This window comes from Megalopta genalis, chromosome 7, assembly GCF_051020955.1.
Source record: "Megalopta genalis isolate 19385.01 chromosome 7, iyMegGena1_principal, whole genome shotgun sequence".
Lineage (NCBI taxonomy): Eukaryota > Metazoa > Arthropoda > Insecta > Hymenoptera > Halictidae > Megalopta > Megalopta genalis.
Window position 1 is genome coordinate 21,118,005 of NC_135019.1, and position 18,458 is coordinate 21,136,462.

At 47.8% G+C, this 18,458-nt stretch overlaps 1 protein-coding gene across 1 annotated transcript; it reads left to right on the top strand.

The window, feature by feature from the left end:
• The first annotated feature begins 368 nt into the window (after nt 1-368).
• Nucleotides 369-16,689, top strand: LOC117227625 (uncharacterized). Its single transcript, XM_076523518.1, has 2 exons — nt 369-527; nt 13,193-16,689. Exon 2 carries the CDS (start codon nt 13,235-13,237, stop codon nt 13,466-13,468), a length of 234 nt encoding a protein of 77 aa, XP_076379633.1. The 5' UTR covers nt 369-527; nt 13,193-13,234; the 3' UTR covers nt 13,469-16,689.
• The last annotated feature ends 1,769 nt before the right edge of the window (nt 16,690-18,458 follow it).

Sequence of the window (18,458 nt, forward strand, 5' to 3'; positions counted from 1 at the left end):
AAAACAGAATAAGAAGAACGACTCGTATTGAAAAGATTTAGGATGTAACATTGAACTTTCCGACGATTTTTCTCGCGCCTCGCCGATCGGCCGATAGGGATCGGAAGTGTGTCACGGGGAAGAGACGGCGTCCGCCATGCAAATCCCGCTTTAATTACCCATTGTTCGGCGGAGCGTTCCCTCTCCCGTATCCCGCGGACCGTAGAGAACGAGACAGGCAATACCGTTTTTATTGCCGAACGTTAAGCAGCTGGTAAACTGTCCGCGAGCCGATATAGAGGAGGAGGAGAAGGAGAAGGAGGAGGAGGACCGGTAACTATTTCCTAACGAGCCGCGATAATGCCCCGGCAAATGCGTTGTAGCGATTAGTCGCGAACGGATGCAAATCCGCGGCGACGGTAATCGTTTCCCGCTCGATCGGAACACTGCCGGCATTAAAGTCTCCGCGCGAACGAGTCCGCAGCGCCGCGCGCCGTGGCTCTACGGCTACGATTATCGGTGCTCGGAAGACGACACAACCGCGTGCGGTAAGTTATTCTTTCCTTTCCCCGATTTCATCGACCGTTTCGGATCTCGATCCACTGTCCCCGCTTCTCCCGGCCTGCTTTTCGCAACCGGAAACAACCGGCTGAAATTAATAAAGTAGATATCGGTTCGAAGGAAACTGCTCGTCCATTCCTAGCTACGCGGTTTTTTCGTGTCTTTATGTGTAAATATATATACATATATATCTGTGGAGATTTTTTGTAGACAGCGAAGATACGATAATCTTAGCAGGCGGATGACTTCTGCAATTCTTCTCGCAGCGTTTTCTCGTTGAACGTTGAACCTGAAATTAGCTATTTATGGAAGTTGTTCTTTATAAATCCAACGATTGTAAAAAAGAGAGAACACGAAACCGGTCGTTTCGAGCGTCTCGGCAGGTTCAGCGTTAAATGTTTTGCGATGCGAATGATTTCTGGGATTTTTAGGAAATCTGTACACTTGGAGGAATGCAGAAGAGTGCTGGCTCGTAGACAAATTTCACAGAGTGCACAGAGTTAACGCACCCGCTTCGGCGATGATATATTTCCATTGCGAATAAATTCGGATTTGAATTTTAGAGAGCACCTCTGAAATCTCCCAACATTTTACAGGACCTTTTGCAATATCTCTTCGTCTTATCGCGAACTACTTTGAGACACAGATCTCGCTCGATAAATTAGAGCGGTAGGTACAGTAATGTCTCCCTAATTGACGCTCAGATTGTCCACAAAAATGCACAATTTGGGAAGAGGAGCCTTGCGACTCGTTTTTATAGTTACCGATTGTCAACGATGGTGCAAAGCCGGAATAATCGTATCTCCTGTTCCCAAATTGTCCATTTTTCTGCACAATCTAAGCGTCGGTTAGGGAGACATTACTGTAGATCGATTGAGAATTCGATCGACTTTCGTCGAAAGTGTAGAACGGTGGTTAAATTTTCGATCAGCAAATCAATGGACGCGTTTAAGAGCCGCGTTTCGTATCGCCGCTGCGCTCTGAATTGCGAAATAAAAATTCAGCGAGCGGACATTCGGCGAACGGCGCGGCGGCAGGATCGGCGCAGAATTCGGACGGTCGAGGAGAAATCCTGCGATTAGGTGGCGCGTTTTCGGTACAAGCATTCCGACAGGGGTAGAGAGCATTGTGTATGCTGTATATGGCCGACGCGTCAGCGAAACGTGTTAACGCACGAATGAAGAGAGCCAGCGGCCACCGGCCGATCTCCCAATACCAAATACATTCTTTCGAAAAAGTCGTATCCCGTAGGGAGCATGGTCGGTTCCAAACGATCGGCGAATTCAAAGGGTTGGTCAAAGGGGACCGAACCGCGAACGATTCCCGATTCGAACGATCGGCGTAAACGATAGGCGCGGTGGCTCGTCGATGCTGATTCTCTCTCTCTCTCTCTCCCCCTCTCGGTTCTCCCTCTCTCTCTCTCTCTCCTGCTCGGTTCTCTCTCTTCATCCCTTTTGGCATGGGACGAGGCGGCGAGGGTGGGGAGGCCACCGTCCTCGGTTTGGTTTTCTCGTCACGATCCCGGCATGTCACTGTCGTGTGTCGTCGACTTCGTGTGCATACTGTCGGCCTCGGCCACTCTCGAGGAAGCTCCCTCGAGCCGATTCGAGATCGGGAGAAGAAATCGTTACACTTCGAGACGAGAATGCATTCGCGGGAGGTCGATCGAGCCTTTATTCCTACGGCCGCATCGATTGCCGAACGATTTTCACAACCGCCGCCCTGCTTAGAAACGATCGATTTCAGAGCGCGGAGGATCGTTGATCCATCCGGTTGCCGATCCTTACACGAATTTCCAGTTATTAACGATCTTTTCCGTGTCCGAAGCGACGCAGAAATACTGCTAACTCTTATGCTGCGTCGGATTATTTAAGTTCGATTGTCGCGCAAGTGCCTGAAGATTGCTCGCGGAAGTTGCGACTCTCTCGGTCCGGCGTGCGAAAAGAAAAATTATGAGAATGTTTGTTCCATTTTCCTTGACGACGAGGCATTATTTTAAGTCTGTGTGTACGCAAATTTGATCAGTATTATAAAATCGTGGTCAGAACGACTGGCAAAGAGAACCGAATTCTTATTATCGGAACTGAAATCGTAGTTCGATTTAGATTTTTGCAAAGCGATTTGCAGCCGTAGATTGAAATTTTCTATCCAGCAAACGACATCCAGGATTCTCGAAATTAAATGAAATTACAGCCGTGTACTATAATTGTATTTCGACGTGTTTATGCGACAAACACTGAAGTAATCTTGATCGCGCAGTTTTTGATTAACTTTCTCCGCAGCTTTTTATCTCGTCGAGCGCGAGAACGGGTCCATTCCATCATCTTTTCTATATATATATATAAATATTGACATTATTATTGACCAAGCCTCGGAGACCAATATTTGATCAGTCCTCCTCCATTATTGGCTCGCTGTTTTCTCTCTACGAATGCCCTACCTGGCTAAATCCGCGCAAGGTGTCGCGACCCGCTCCGGATCGTCACGCTCCGCGTTTTGTTAGCAAAATATCATGCCCTATTTTTAATCCTCCTATGAGATACGGCCGTTTTATTGGCGCGGCGATAAAAAAAAACGAGTCGTCGGTAAATACAGGCCGTCGGGAAAAGCGCGTTCGACGGAGAGAATCGGCGTCCCCTTCTGCCGTCGCGACGCTCGATTCCGATTGGACGAAACGTGACTTCCACCCCTACGAATCGTCCCTCTATGGCGGTCGTACGACGACGGCCACGGCGAACATTTTTCCCTGAAGGAAACTTCCGGCGAACATCTATCTGTTAGCCGTATGTATTAGCATGACGTTGGGTCGACGAGCGAAACGTATTTCTCGCAATATAATTGTTCACAATGATTTGTTGAAAAATACGGAATCCGATTGGCGAGTTGTATGTCAAGTAAATGACAAATGATCATTTCGAATAATTAAGGATATTGTGACGAAGATTTCGTTTATTTTGTATGGAAATTCGGGTTCAAGGGAGCAATTGAAAATGCTCGATTAAAAAGGGACCGAGGAAAGAAACAGTGTCTTTTAATTATGCGCTTACGGAGATCAACAAATTTCTGTAACGAAACGAAGCAGATTCGACTGCAATCAACGTCTCCGATGCCTCAAATTCTGCAATAAATTTCAAAATTGTGCAACCAAAAGCGACTAGTCTGCGTCGAATTGCAAAAATAACAGGATCGTATTAATCTAGATATTGCTCTGAATAAATATAACCAGTGATCATTCGCAGAATCATCTTCACGAAATCACTGTTAATCAACAAAAATCTGTTTAATCGTTGAATACTTAAACCCTTAAACCCTGAATACACCCCCCGTCGAAGACCGAGTGCTTCGAGCTCGAGAATGGAAAATCGTTGAACTCCGGCTACGATAGAAAATTCGTGTCGGTTCCGCGGCTAAATAATCGTGGCAACGGATTATATCGAAAAATATCCGCGCGTTTAACATTCGGAGGAACGATTTTTTCCGTTCTCGAAGCAGCGATTCCGGCCGATTCGGTGGCGGTAATAAAACGGCGGGCGCGGAGAGGCGCGTCCGGGCGAAATTGTCTGGCGTTCGCCGCGCGATCACGCTCAATTTCGTCCTAACAAAACACACGGGCACCGGTGGCCGTTCGTCCGCGTACCCGTCGACAATTGAAAAATAATATCCTCCGGTTTATTTAGCCGTGGCGATCGCTTCTCTCACCCCCCCGTGCCGCGAAGGGCGCGCGGCATTGCGGAACGAGGAACGCGCGCGCAGAGCCGCGGGGAGCTGCGGATAGTCGCGAGGACGCACGGCGGGGGATTAAAAATAATGTTTCGAGCGTGACTGACCAACCCCCGGAGGATTACGGGTCAGCGTAGCACGCCGCGATTGGTCCGGGGGTTGCAACTCCCGAGATTTTATTCGGCCCTCGGCAACTGCGAGCGCGCCGCGTCGAAAAAGTTCCTCCCCCTGTTGTTCTTCCCTCCTGCGCCGCTTCCGGAGTTTGCGGACGCTCCATTCGCCCCTTTATCCAGTAATGTCTCTAATACGGATGGTCAATTAATCCCTTGCGCTCGAGAATGTCGCGACTCTATGGTCCAGAAGATCCGTAGGAGCGATTCACCGTACGGTAAAAATGGTTATTTCACCATAATAAATGTAATATAAATAAATATAACGTATATAAAAATAGATGTAACATATACAAAAATAAATATAGTATATACTAATAAATATGATATATACAAACGATAATAATGGTTCGTGCATGTTAAAGGCAGAAAATCAACCCGGAAAATCTCCAAGATATCTAGTTCGTTTGATTAACGAAAGGGGTTAACTGAGGAACGACGTTTGCGCGTTATTCCGATACTCGGAAGGGGTGGTTTTTCGCAACCGTACTCAAGAATATGCAGGGTTACTTTAAAATGCTGTAACTTTGCGAGAAAAAATCACAGCCGCGCCTCTCTTTTTTTAAATTGAAGAGAGAAGATCAAACTTCATACTTCTGGAAACGGCATCTCCGAGAAAAATTTTACAAAGTCCGTGCGTTTCTTCGAAGTTGGCAATTTTCGATACGACAAACACGGCCTCGCATTTAAAGGATTATAGTAGCAAGGGTGCATCGAACTTAAAATCGAGAAAAAGTGTCTCAAAGTACAGGTTTCAAACTTTAATTTAAAAGCAAAGTCATCATTCTACGATAATTATTCGCGGAGTTATCGTCAGTCAAAGTTGGCCAATTTTTATCCAAAATGTTTCTCTGCTATAATTCTATGTTACTTACTCAATGCACCCTCGCAATCTCGAAATTACTTCAAACACTTGCGTTTCATACGACCCTGAGCAAGTTACGTTAAAAGTAAGTCACTCAGAAATTACTCGAACGATTCCTCTTCCTACGATTCCGAACAAGTAACGACAAACACAGTGTCTCGCCCGCAAAATCATCGACCGCGGATGTACAACCCTCGGCGTTTGGATGATCCGTCGGCAGACGGGTTCAAAACCAGCATGGATCCAAGGTCGAGCCGGTCCGGTCCAATCGGAGCATCCAATTACGCTCGGAGCGTTATCGAACGTCGCGGCGAAACGGAGCGAAACGCATCCGAAACGCAAATATGGCGCGAGTCCGAGGATTCTCGGGCGGCTCCTTCCTTTCCCGATGACGGGGCAGGTGCCGTGCGACGGCGAGAGAGGAGAGAGTGAGGAGAGGGAGAGAGAAATCGGGAAACGGAGAGAAGGAGAGCGGACTCTCTGGCACAGCTGTGCGCCCAAAGCGGACCGACGCGACGCGACGAGACGCGACGCTGGGACGTTCCACTGGGTCTAGAAGCCGCGACGACTGTCACGTGTTCCCCGGTTACGCGTATAGGGTGTTCACCTGTCACTTAGACGCGTTCCGGGAACAGCTTCAATTACGCGGGCTCCCGCTGGAGCCGGGAACGCGATCGCTTTTCCCCTCCCGCGTCACCCAAGCCGCTCGATCCGCGGGTACAACGCGTTATCCGCGCTCGTTATCTGCTCGCCGGGATCGACAGGCGTTTTCTGACCGATCTCCGGGGGGATCGCGATGCTTTTCCGTCGAAGCTCGATGTTTAACGCGGCCGATCGCCGCCGATCGGTATTAAGACGCGCGTAATCCTCCTGGTAATTCGATCGATTGGCCGAACCGCGAATCGCCGCGGCGCACCGCGAAGGCTCCGTTGCCGATCGGTTTATCTGCCGCGGAATCGCCGGCCGTTCCCATGCCGGTCCTGTTTAGAGAAACTACACCGACCAGAGATATCTCCACGGAGAGACCGTGGAACCTGATGTATGTACCTGCGGAAACTTCGAGCTCGATCTTCGCTACCGAAGTGCGGAATCGCCAGCGACTTCCTTTGATGGGGATTTTAGAGAGAACGTGGCGCGCGGACCGCGCCGAGCATCGAGGAACTCGTGCGATCTGACGAGGCAGATTGTTTTAGGACTCCCTTACCCTTGCCGACCGGTTTAATTAAAGTTAAGTCCGCGCGACGCGGAACTTCGGAGAGATTTTGCTCCCGTGTTCTTTCGGCGAACGTGTTTACCTCTCGAGTTAGGGGTGGTTGACCGCTGTGGAACACTCTCGTTCCAAATACAGTAATGTCTCTCTAATTGACGCCCAGATTGACCAGAAAAATGGACAATTTGGGAAGAGGAGATACGATTATTCGAGCCTTGCGGTTAGCTTTTATAGTTACTGATTATCAACAATTATAGAAACGAGCTGCAAGGCTCGAATAATCGTAACTCCTCTTCCCAAATTGTCCATTTTTGTGCACAATTTGGGCGTCAATTAGAGAGACAGATTTAGTGTGTACAGTAATTACTGTACAATTAATATAATAGCATCGTGGACTCGGCGAATTGATTAGTTTTACAGCGATCAATTTTGCAAATATCAAACTCGACTATGGTTCAAAAGAGATTAGCACGTGCGTGGAAGACGTCTGACGAAGTACAGTAATGTCTCCCTAATTGACGCTTAGATTGACCTCAAAAGTGGACAATTTGGGAAGAGGAGATACGATTATTCGAGCCTTGCGATTTATATATTATTTGTATATGTTATAAATTATCCACAATTATAAAAACGAGACGCAAGGCTCGAATAATCGTATCTCTTCTTTCCAAATCGTCTAATTACTGCACAATCTGAGCGTCAGTACGGGAGACATTACTGTAATCTGGAAATTTCGGGATTCATTTTTCAGCATCTTTCGCTAAATAACGTTCCGCTGTCGAATCTGTTTGTATTTAACTTTCTTCTTCGCGAGACTCAATTTCATGCGCGTAAAATGCGCCACGTAAACGAAATTATTTCGGATTTAGAGTCGTTATATTTATAACGGCTTCGAATGGAAATAGTCAACCCCTTACGCTACGATTTATTTCGCAGCTACGTTAATCAGCACTGCAGTAAATTCGATACGATTATTCGAGCCTCTCGCGACCCGTTTTTATAGTTGCTGAAAATTGGAAACTATAAAATCGAAAAACTATCAATTAGGGAGAATTTCCTGTAATTCGTCGTCAATGATTTCCCTATTAGAACGAGACAATTTTTGCTTCCGCTCTTATTCGCTGGTTACCGGGGATCATTTATGGTATTAATACACAGTTTTCCACGAAATAGAAGGATCGCGTTGGTGCCCAGCAGTTAACCAAGTACGTACGACCTTTTAATAGCCAGTTTTGAGGTTGTCGGAGGAAAATTACGTTGTTCCTGTAGCGCCGGGACGATCGTGTATAAGGACCAAATTAGCATAAGCTTCCCGAGTCCGATAATCGCGCTACGCATGATTGAAATAAACGCTGAAGCTCGAAGAAAAAGTGTATCGGGGCTCGCGAATCCGGAAGCTCGATTGCGGTGTTTCCCGCCAACAGCGAAGTAATTCTGCGAAACGAGCGTGTCTCCCAGTTAATCGCAGAATTCAATTAAGTCCGATTAATAACTCATAGGCTAATTGCGTCCGCGTCCGTGTCCGTGTCGGCGTCCGGTCGGTCTCGTTCCATCTCGCGGAGTCGCGGCGCGAAGCCGGAGCGGCGGCGTTCGCGAACAAAAAAAAAGGAAAAAAAAGAAAAAGAAATAGACAGGGAACGAAGAGAGGAAAAAGGACGACGGGGGGTATCCAGGCCTAATCTATCGGAGCCTTTTACGTCCCCTGTTAAATATAATTACGTTCATTGGCGGCTCGCGCGCGGCGATTTCGCCGTTTTCGCAGGCGCGGCCGCGGCCGCCGCGCAGGAAATTGGATACACGCTAATGGAAATTCATACTGCGATTGTGCCCGGCCGGCAGTTTTCTCTCGGCGTCGATCTTAAATGCCCGGCTCCGCTCCGATCCTCGAGACGCTCGGGACTCGCCGGGTTTTATCGTAATTAAATCGACGGTGGACATTGTCGCCAATTTATTGAACCGCGTTTCCATAAATCGGGCCAAGATGGCCGCCGCTCGGGCTTTATCGCGCCGCAACGTCCTCCGCGTCCTCCGGGCCTTGTTATTGGCCGGCATTTTACACGAAGATGATCGTCCCCTGCGTTAATCGAGCCGGAATTATTTCTGCCTCCGGTTTTATGAATCCGACGGACGCGCCTTTAACGACCCCCTCGAAACCGACGATTCCGGGGCGATCTCTAATCTCGCACGATCTCCTATCATTCGTTTTATTGTTCTCTCCTTAATGATCCTTTCACCGGCCCGCTCGGATTGTAATTGGTCCGTTGGCGAATCAAGGGATTCGGTCTTCGTAGGGGAATCTTCTCTAAGATCTTTCTACAAACTGTGTGCTTTGCCGAAAAGCGTTTCAATGTCGACTAAAAATTGCACCTAGAAGGTTCGCATCTTGTTCTCTAGAAGGTTCAGATATATGAGAAGTGCAGAGTCCGAAGTGTATACCTCTGTCATTATTATTCTGAACACTATGAAAATTCCAGATAAAAAATCGCGAATTTACAGCAATATTCGTACGAAAAATTCTATTCTTAGCACGAAAAGATTTCGAGAATCTTTATATAATATAAACACAAGAATAAATAGTCTAAGTACTCGATACACTGAACAAGGTATAATTCAAAATGCATATTTCCTAGAATGTAAAAGAGAATTCGCATTTGTTGTGTGTCTACTATTATTCTAATGGCCAAACATCTACAACAGAAACGTAGAATGTTATTCGAATTAACCCCTTGCCATACTCTGACGACTCTGACTCATGATAAAAATTTCTAGTAACAAAGTAAATATGAATGCAATTCTGTTCTCTTCAGCCTGAATAAGATTCAGATTTCTTCTCGTCGGTGTCTAAACATTCAAATAAATGTAGACACGCGATAAATAAAAATAATCTTTTCTCTTCTTAGAAATGATTGCGATCGAAAAACTTCTAATTATTGTAACTACGAAGAAAATGTCGCGGCAAGGGGTTAAGAAGAATTTTTAACCGTGACATAACCCTGTTAACATATTCGGTAAGCTCTGCACGTCGTCGTAACGAGAACCGGTACGATATTATATGCGGAAGACACAAGATTCGCCGAAACGAATCCTCTAATCCGCAAAAAAATGTGAATTGCAGATAAACGTCGAAGGTCTGACTAGAATATAGTAAACTCGGTGGTCGGAGAGCACGTCGCCGGAACAAGCCATCGGCAGCAATTGAAACTGTACGCAGCGCGGGATCGATACAAGAATTCCTCGCGAGTGGCCCTCGGCGGCCAGAGAGGCATCGGCGATCTTCGCCGTAGGATAAACGATCGCCTAATCCCGGCCGGGGTGTATAACCGTCTGCCAAATACCACGAGCAATTAGCCGCGGAATTAATGGAGGCGGCGAACCGGGCCACCGGCGAGAGAGACCGCGGCGAAATTTCTGGGGTTCCGCGTGCCCCGAGGAACTTTTCGAGGATTGTGGCACTTAACGGATGATTAAGAGGGCAAATAGAGAGCGGTCCGGTTAACGACGCTGTAGTTTCCATCCCCTGGAACCCTCGCCGCGACCCGCTCCCTAACACTCCCAGCAGGACCCTCGGAGCACGGTTTAATCGAGTTACCCCCATTTCGTAATCGCCCTCTGTCCCCGACGCCGATACCGACACCGGTTGCCATGGTGACCGCGAGCGGTCCTGAAACCCGATTGGCGGATCTTGACGCACGCGAGAACCCTGGGCCACTCCTTTGCCGCGTCCTACCGGCCAGGATCAGCTCGTCGCTTCGCGTTGTGGCGGCCGACCCTTCAACCCTCCCCGTTTCATCCCGCTATCTTTCGCCGCGTTCGCCCTTCACCCTTCGCTCCCCGCTTTCTCCAAATGTCTGTTTCTCTCCCTGTCTCTTTCCGCCCCCTGTCTCATCCTCGTCCCGTGTCCTTCTGCGCCCTCCCTCTTTCTACACCCTATCCCGTTCTAACCCAGGTCTCTTTCTGTCCCCTGTGTCTTTCTCTCGATCGCTCTCTCTCTCTCTCTCTTCCTCTCTCTCTCTTTTTGACCCCTATCTCTTTTTCAACTCTCTGTCTCTCTCTCTCTCCGAACCTCTCTCTTCTTCTACCCCTTGTGTTCTAACTACCCCTATCCCTTTTCCCGCCCTCTGCCAGTTTCTGCCTCCCCGACGCTGTCTCCCAACCTCTCCCTTTCTGCCCCCGTCCCTCCAACCCTCGACCCGTCGCCCTCCGTCTCGCATTTCCGTCCATCCGGCTCTCTCCAGGCTCGCGGAACGAGCTAAAGGTGGATTTACACACTCGAGCCAGCTGGATTTACACTCGGTTTAACAGAGTTTACCCTCCGTCACCGGGGCGCGTAGGTGAGATCCGCGATCCACGACAGTATTTTACGGGGACGCGCGGGTTGTAAATATCGCATAAAAACTTCGAACAGCTTGGACGATTTATGCCGCGATACCGACCACCGATTTTATTCGACCGGCCACGCCGAAACGACGCGACGCGACGCCGCTCTCGGAAACGAGGAACGTCCACTGGATCGTGGGAACCAAGTCTTCGACGGAACGGGGAAACACCGGGAATTTCGTTCGGTTCGTTTTTTCCAGCCGGGCTGGACACACGGTGTCTGACAAATGATAATCGGGCCGCTGGGATACTATGTAGTCAAATCAGTTTTTTAACGCGGCGGACAGCGAAACGTGGCCGGCACAAAGGTATCTGGGTGTATCGGGGTGATTTGTTAGGTCATGGTGCATTGTGATCCGTTTTGTGTATTCGATGCTGGACTTCGTTCGGGATTGTTGGACGTCTCATTCGAATCGAAGCGGGATTCTATGTTTTCTGGTGGCGATATTTAGTTAGCCACCGGTTAAATATTATAGTAACGAGAAGATTGTTAACGACCATGGAGGTTTTAATCAGCTTCGCTAGACTGCGGATTTTATGCATTTGTGGCAAAACCGGGGAGTTACGATTTAAAATATTAGAAAGATTGTAGGAATTTAAGAACGTCGATTTATTATTTTTAATCTATTAACTCCATGATATACCAGTTTCTTCGCGGTCGTTGCGATTAGGAATTTCTCGATTGCAATCATTTCTTGGAATGATTAAATATCGATGACAAGAGATTAGAATTTTATTACAATTTCAAAGGACAGAACAGCATCTGTGCTCAATAATTTATTCCTAGACATTCTCGCGACGATTTGGATTCGTCAAAGTACGGCAAGGGGTTGAAAGAATTAACGTAAGAATGAACTTGCTATTTAATCCTTATTTCTTGCAATTCGTGCAGACAATTTCGCGTAAAAATCCGCGGTCTAGCGGAGGTAGATATATATATAATAACTTATTATAATAAATAGATAATAAATAATTTCCGGAGAATCGTTCGCAAAAAGAAAATCGTTCCTTCTAAATTCGAAATTTATCGAACGCACGGTGTTCCCTTCGATCAAATTATTCCTTATCACATTATTCCTTATCAAATTATTCTTCTTTGCCAAACGGTCTTCGAAAAAGGCGAATTAGCCGAACGGTTAGCGACCCACGGCCAGCCTAACCGGACCCATCCTCGCCCCCATTCGATTCCACGATCGAGCCAGCACACAAAGCGTGTTTCTAAACAGTTTCTGTCGCAGAATGATCGTCGTTGTAATCCGGGTCTTGTCAAAACCGCGTCGGATCCTCTGCTAGCCAAACATCCGCGGCCCGCCTGCCACCCCCTTCGCATACGTCGCCGACAATGCCGATTTCACGCGTTGATAACTCGAAAATGGAGTCCATTCAACCCTTCTCTCGCAGGAAGCGCGGGGCCGGGAGAATGTGTATCTAACAGTCAATTCGGGGACATTGCCGGGGCCGGATCAGCCCTTCCTTTTCATCCCCCTTTTTTTCCGCGGCGCGGCGGGGTTCCGCGTCATTGACACGGACCATTGTAACCGGATACACTCTGCTTAGGGGTGGCTTCCAGACAAACCCCGGGACGGCTTCTCTAACTAGTTGCCACTTAATTTGGCAAAGATCGAGGGTCGACGCCGTCGCGCGACCCTTTCGGCTCGGCTCTGCTCGGCTCCGCTCGGCTCGGCGAATCGATTGGCCAACGAAATGACGCTCGACCGTTTACGCTTTATCGCGGCCGTGATTTGCCGTGCTTGTGCTCTTCTTTCCGTCGAACGAACGGTTCGGTTCGAGCCGCCATTCTGTTCGGCGACGGTTGCGTCATCGATCGACGAGCTACGAAAATCGTCGCGCGGTTTATTCGCGTTTTTCCGTTCGAATTTCGTCAGTTAACGGGAGCCACCCTTTGACTTCAAAGTCTGACACTAGATTTATGAAGCAGCTGTTGCATATTAATTTATTAGAGTAACGATGAATCATCTATTCCGGCGTAGAAGGAAGAAATCGAGCACCTCGACCGAGCAGCTTAACAAAAATAACTGAGACATTTGTACCGACTTTGAGCCAATATTGTCGCGACATTTGTCGCAACAATATTGAACGAATAATTCGCAAATGTACCTTTAGAATCTGAATAATCGTAAAACTGAAGGATCAGCGACCCGTCGTTCCGACGAGTACCAGAAACCTGGTGCGAACGACTCGCTCGGAACCGCTCGAGAGAATCGGCGGAGAGAACGATTATTTAACGTTTCGAGAACGGAAAAGAATAGACAAGAGAGGTAACCGTGGGTAAATCTGTTCGTGTTCCAGGTGAAAGTCTGGTTCCAGAACCGACGGACGAAGCACAAGCGGATGCAGCAGGAAGAAGAAGCGAAGGCGCAACAGCAATCCGGCGGCGGTGGCGGCGGAGGTGGCGGAGGCGGCGGAGGCGGGGGTGGGAACGCGAACAACAACAGCAACAACAAGAACACGCATCACGTGAGCAAGTGGCAGCAGGAGACCGGTGACTACCACCACGAGGAGGAGGAGGAAGAGGAACACATCGATCCGGAGGCGGAGGAGTGCTCGAGCGGCTCCGAGGCGTAGCTAGACGTTCTCTGCCTGGACTTAGACGCCAGGAGTCCCGTCTGATCGACGAGAACGCCGCCCGATCGGCCCCGATACAGTCGAGAACTGTACCGCGGATCGATGGGATCGCGATCCTGGCAGAGAACCAGCGGCGACCAACGCCAGAAAACAGAGCCGCGAGAACGGCTGGAATCGCGCGACAGTTACGGAAAGCGGGCGGACACATTCGGGAGCATCGTCGTCTCGCGACGAGACGCATGCCGGTTCTGGCAACAATCGTTCGATCGGGCGCATCCGTCGTTCCTAGTAAATCGTTCGAATTCTCGAGAATTGTCTCGTCGACACGCGAATGCGACGACAACAACACTCGACTGAAGTCGACGCGCGTTCGCTTGTTTCCGATTGTCGAAAATTCGGCTCGCTCTTTCAGAGTTTTGCACGCGTCGCCTAGATTCGGCGCATAAGAATGCTCGAGAGCGAAGCACAGAAGGTTAGACGATCGTTTGTGGTGCGATTAGCAAAATTTCTTCGGAACTTCGATCGTTGTTCGGAGCATTTCAAAAACGTTCCGACGCTTCGTCGCGCTGTTCGATCCTCGCAGCGATTAAGAGCTCGCGCGAAGCCCTACGATCGCGTCCCTTTGCTTCCCAGAAACTATTCGAACTAAAATTTTGTTGTTATTATCATAGTCTTGCCGTGCCTCTGGGTCCGAAAGAACCCGGACGTGGTACGGCGAGGGTTGAATTCGACATTCGGTGAAAAGTTCTCCAAAGAACGACCGAACGTTGAACTTCTGGAACCGTTTGTTCGTCGAACGCGCCGTGCCACTTTTGATTTTTCGTACTCGCCCCGGACGTTCGTCGCGTTCGGGATCGAAGATTTTCTCGTCGGAGCTGCCAACTACGGAGAGTTAACTACGGAGCTGCTAACTACGGAGAACTACAGAAGTTCCTCGGTGAGTTCTGATATCCAGAACAAGACGAACTCCGTGGAAAACCGCGGCGTACGGGTGACCCGAGACGGAGGAGCGGTAATTCCGAGGATACCAAAACGTCGTGGAAGCTTCGGTTTTCTCGAAAATTCGGAAGAAAGTCTCGCGGAGCGTGAAGACGCGCGCGAAATCCAAAGAAGAGCAGAAATCGAGGAGGAATCGGATGCGAATCGAATCCATTCGAACAGTTCGAACGATCGGAACGCGACGGTGCGGAGCACGATCAATTCCAAAAAATCGATTCGAATTGCCGGAATCGAAGGACGCTGACCTTGTCCTCTGGAAAGGAACACCCCCGGTTGCAATCGCGCGAGGTTAGGGGAGCCTCGGAAGCTGGCTAATGGAGGCATTGTTCCTCGGGAACCGAAATGGACAGAGTTTCCGGCGGAAACGGGGACGCCGCGCCGTTCTCATCGACGGAATCGCCGCCCGGTCCTTTCTTCGCTTTTACCATAGTTCCTCAGTCGAATTCGCGCAGAAGACACCGGGAATGTTTCGATCGGGGCTTGACACGGCCCCGAAAAACAACCGTTTCATACTGTTACGCGCTCCCGGTTCACGCAGATTACGAAGAACCTTCATTTTCGATTACTGTTCCGAAAGGCCATTGTCCGTTTCGGTTCTAACTCCGAAATGACTTCGCAATGAATTTCTCTATGCTTTTTCGTCCAACGCATCATCGCGGTTGACGCAGCTCTTCGTCCATTTCCGAGTAGCAGAGTAAATTCTCCCAAATTTTTCGTTGAGGAATTGCAGTAAATTCTATCGAATTTTCCTTCAGCTTGTAAACAAAGATGGACAATTTGGGAAGAGGAGACACGATTATTCGCGCCAACGTTTACTTTGCGCCGAGATCCACGGTCTACCGGTAGTAAGCCGCATTAAATTACAGCGACGAGATCAATCGAATATCGCGGTAATTTTTTTCAAGCAATTATTAAGCCAGTCGGCGAGATAAAATCGAATCGATTCGTTCGAGCGATACCAAAAGCGCGATAGAGGTATTTTACGAGTAAGAAATGTGCGCGTTATTTGCAACTCCGATGATTACCACACGGTGCCGATCACCGAGAAATCGATGGAAAAATCGATGGAAAAATCGATAGAATTTCTATTCCATATCGGAGCGAGCCGTCAGCGAATCGAAGCATCGAAACGGGCAATGAAATTTTCGGTTCTCCGCACAGTAGTTGCACGCGACAAGGGTTTTTCGTTCACGCAAATCGATGTTAAAAAGCAGCTTTCGAGCCCCGTCAAGGACACAATCAGCCCGAGAGTAGAAAAAAAAGGGGGCGGCTTTCGGCCGTTCGATCGTTGTCGACGCGTCCGCGCAGTTGCATCTTGCCATAGAACACATTGAACCCCTTCCCTAGCCCCCCCCCCACCCTTGCCCAACACCCCCGTCCCACCCATGATCGTGTAAATAAATAACCGAGAAGAATCGAAGACTGTGGTCCGTGGCTGTGACCCATGGATCGGCCATCCTGCGTCCTCCGCGAGGGACGAGAGGGATCTCTTTTAATCCGAGGTTAGAGAGTGTAAATAGAGAGAGAGAGAGAGAGAGAGAGCTGATGATGACAACAGAGGCGAGAGAGAGAGAGAGAGAGAGAGAGAGAGAGAGAGCGAACGATAGCGAACGTGTGATTGTGCTAGTACGTATGTGCGTGTGTGTGTGCGTCGGCGTGCCGTCGGCGGTGCGATTGTGTCGCGAAGAGGGAGGACAGAGTGCCAAATTTCGTACCCTTAGGGATCATCCCAGTGTAAACTCGAGTTGTACTTGCGATTGTATTTAACTTCGTTTCCCCGCGAGCGACCAGTATTCCCTTTTTCGATCGATGTCTCCGAAAATGTACTGACGAATTAAATTATTGTATCGATAAAGCGTTAGAGGGCGGCTCAGAGCGAAGGCGATCGTTCCCCGAGGACAAACACCGTTTCTCCGATCGTTCCCGGTCCCCGCGAACGATCCCGGCCCGAGGGGACCCGGAAATATTCTCTTTCGCCGGCGAGAATTGATCCGAGCGAGATTCAAGAGATCACATCTCGAAGCTCCCTCGGATCGAACGACGTCGCCCGATTCTCGCGGAAGGATCAGCTCCGCGCGCGGCTCCGTTTGTACATAGATAGTATATAAAAGAATGGTGATTTTACTCGACGTGCAAAGGCGTTGGATTGTACGATCATCGGATGACTCAGTTCGTGTTCTAACGATATAGCGAAATAAATTATATCATCTCTTCACGATACACCTGCCACACGTGTTTTCATTATTTATTTCACCGCCACTTTTTCTTTTTTGTTCACCGTCCACGATTCCAGCGCGAATTACCAAACGAATTTATCGCACTTTCGATGTCGGTTCTACGGCGATTATTTAAACGCCGGGAATAATGATCGTAGCATGCAAAACGTTTTTGACGGTGGCTATTAGTCCCCCCCCCCCCCTCTCCCCCTTCCGACAAATCGTTTTCACGGAAGTGTCCCTTCGCGGGGCCCCGCCACCGTTTCGCAATCCGCCGGCCGATTCTTGTCGATAACACTGTCCGACAAAATCAAACCTTTTTTCTGGGTTTCTATAGCCACTACGAAATTCTTGTAGAGCTTCACTTCCTGAACAAGAATCCGAAAACCGAATTGCTCCATCACCCTCAGTATTTTAAATAAACGAACTTTTGTACAAACCCAAAATTTTCGACAAAAATGAGGTATTGCATGAAAAGTATAAACGTTAGAAGGTTCTAATTGGTGTTAAAAGATAGAGGAGAGTTTCCCGAATATAGTGGCATGCAATTTAATAATTGTTTTCGATCCTAAATAGCAATAAATTAATGTGAAAGTTTAAAAAAGTGTCGACGTGAGCAGTTTCTGCGCAATATTTTTGTATTTTTACGAAAAGTTTTTTGTTCAGCACGAAAACTCTACGCAGGATCGGATTCTGTAGACATTTCTGAAGAAGAAACGGCCCGATAGAAGTGTCGGAACGATGTACATTTCGAGTAGGTCGAGAAAATGTTCGTCGGCAACATGTGCACGACGTTTTGCCGCCATGTCCTTCGCTGCTCGCTTCTCTCTGTCCGGCAGGGTCGAAGCTATGCGTAATCAACACCGATGGAGGGATCCAATGGGGCACCCACTTTTCGTAAATAATATTTGAATTTTTTTTAGTATTTCAGTGTTTTGTTTTTTTTTACATATTTCTGTGAATAATAATCACCAAACTGTGACATATTTCACACAAAAAATCACACCAGAGTATTTGGAGTTGGTAACGAAAGTATTCTAACACTAGCATAATTTTGACTTCTACACCATATAAGTAAATAAATATTTAAATATATATTTAACGGTATGTTTCAAGAAGTTTGACGTTTTGAAAATGATTATTTATTATTTTTTTTTATTTATATATTTTTTTATTTTTATAATTTAAATATAAATTATTGTTATACTTTTAATGATAAATGTATACATGATATACTTGTAATTCGAACAAATTCAGAATAAAATGAATATTTTTTGTTCATTATTTTTCTTTTATTATTTCTCCATTTTTAATTTATGATTGACAGTTTGGCGATTATTATCCATAAAAATATGTAAAAGAAGACAGCACATTGAAGTACTAAAAAAAAATGGCACGCCCCACACGCTAAGTGGGTGCCCCATTGGATCCCTCCATCGGTGTTGATTACCCATAGCTTCGGCCCTGTCGGACAGAGAGAAGCGAGCAGCGAAGCACATGGCGGCAAAACGTCGTGTACATGTTGCCGACGAACATTTTCTCGACCTACTCGAAATGTACATCGTTCCGACACTTCTATCGGGCCGTTTCTTCTTCAGAAATGTCTACAGAATCCGATCCTGGGTAGAGTTTTCGTGCTGAACAAAAAACTTTTCGTAAAAATACAAAAATATTGCGCAGAAACTGCTCACGTCGACACTTTTTTAAACTTTGACATCAATTTGTTGCTATTTAGGACCAGAAACAATTAATAAATTGCATGCCACTATATTCGG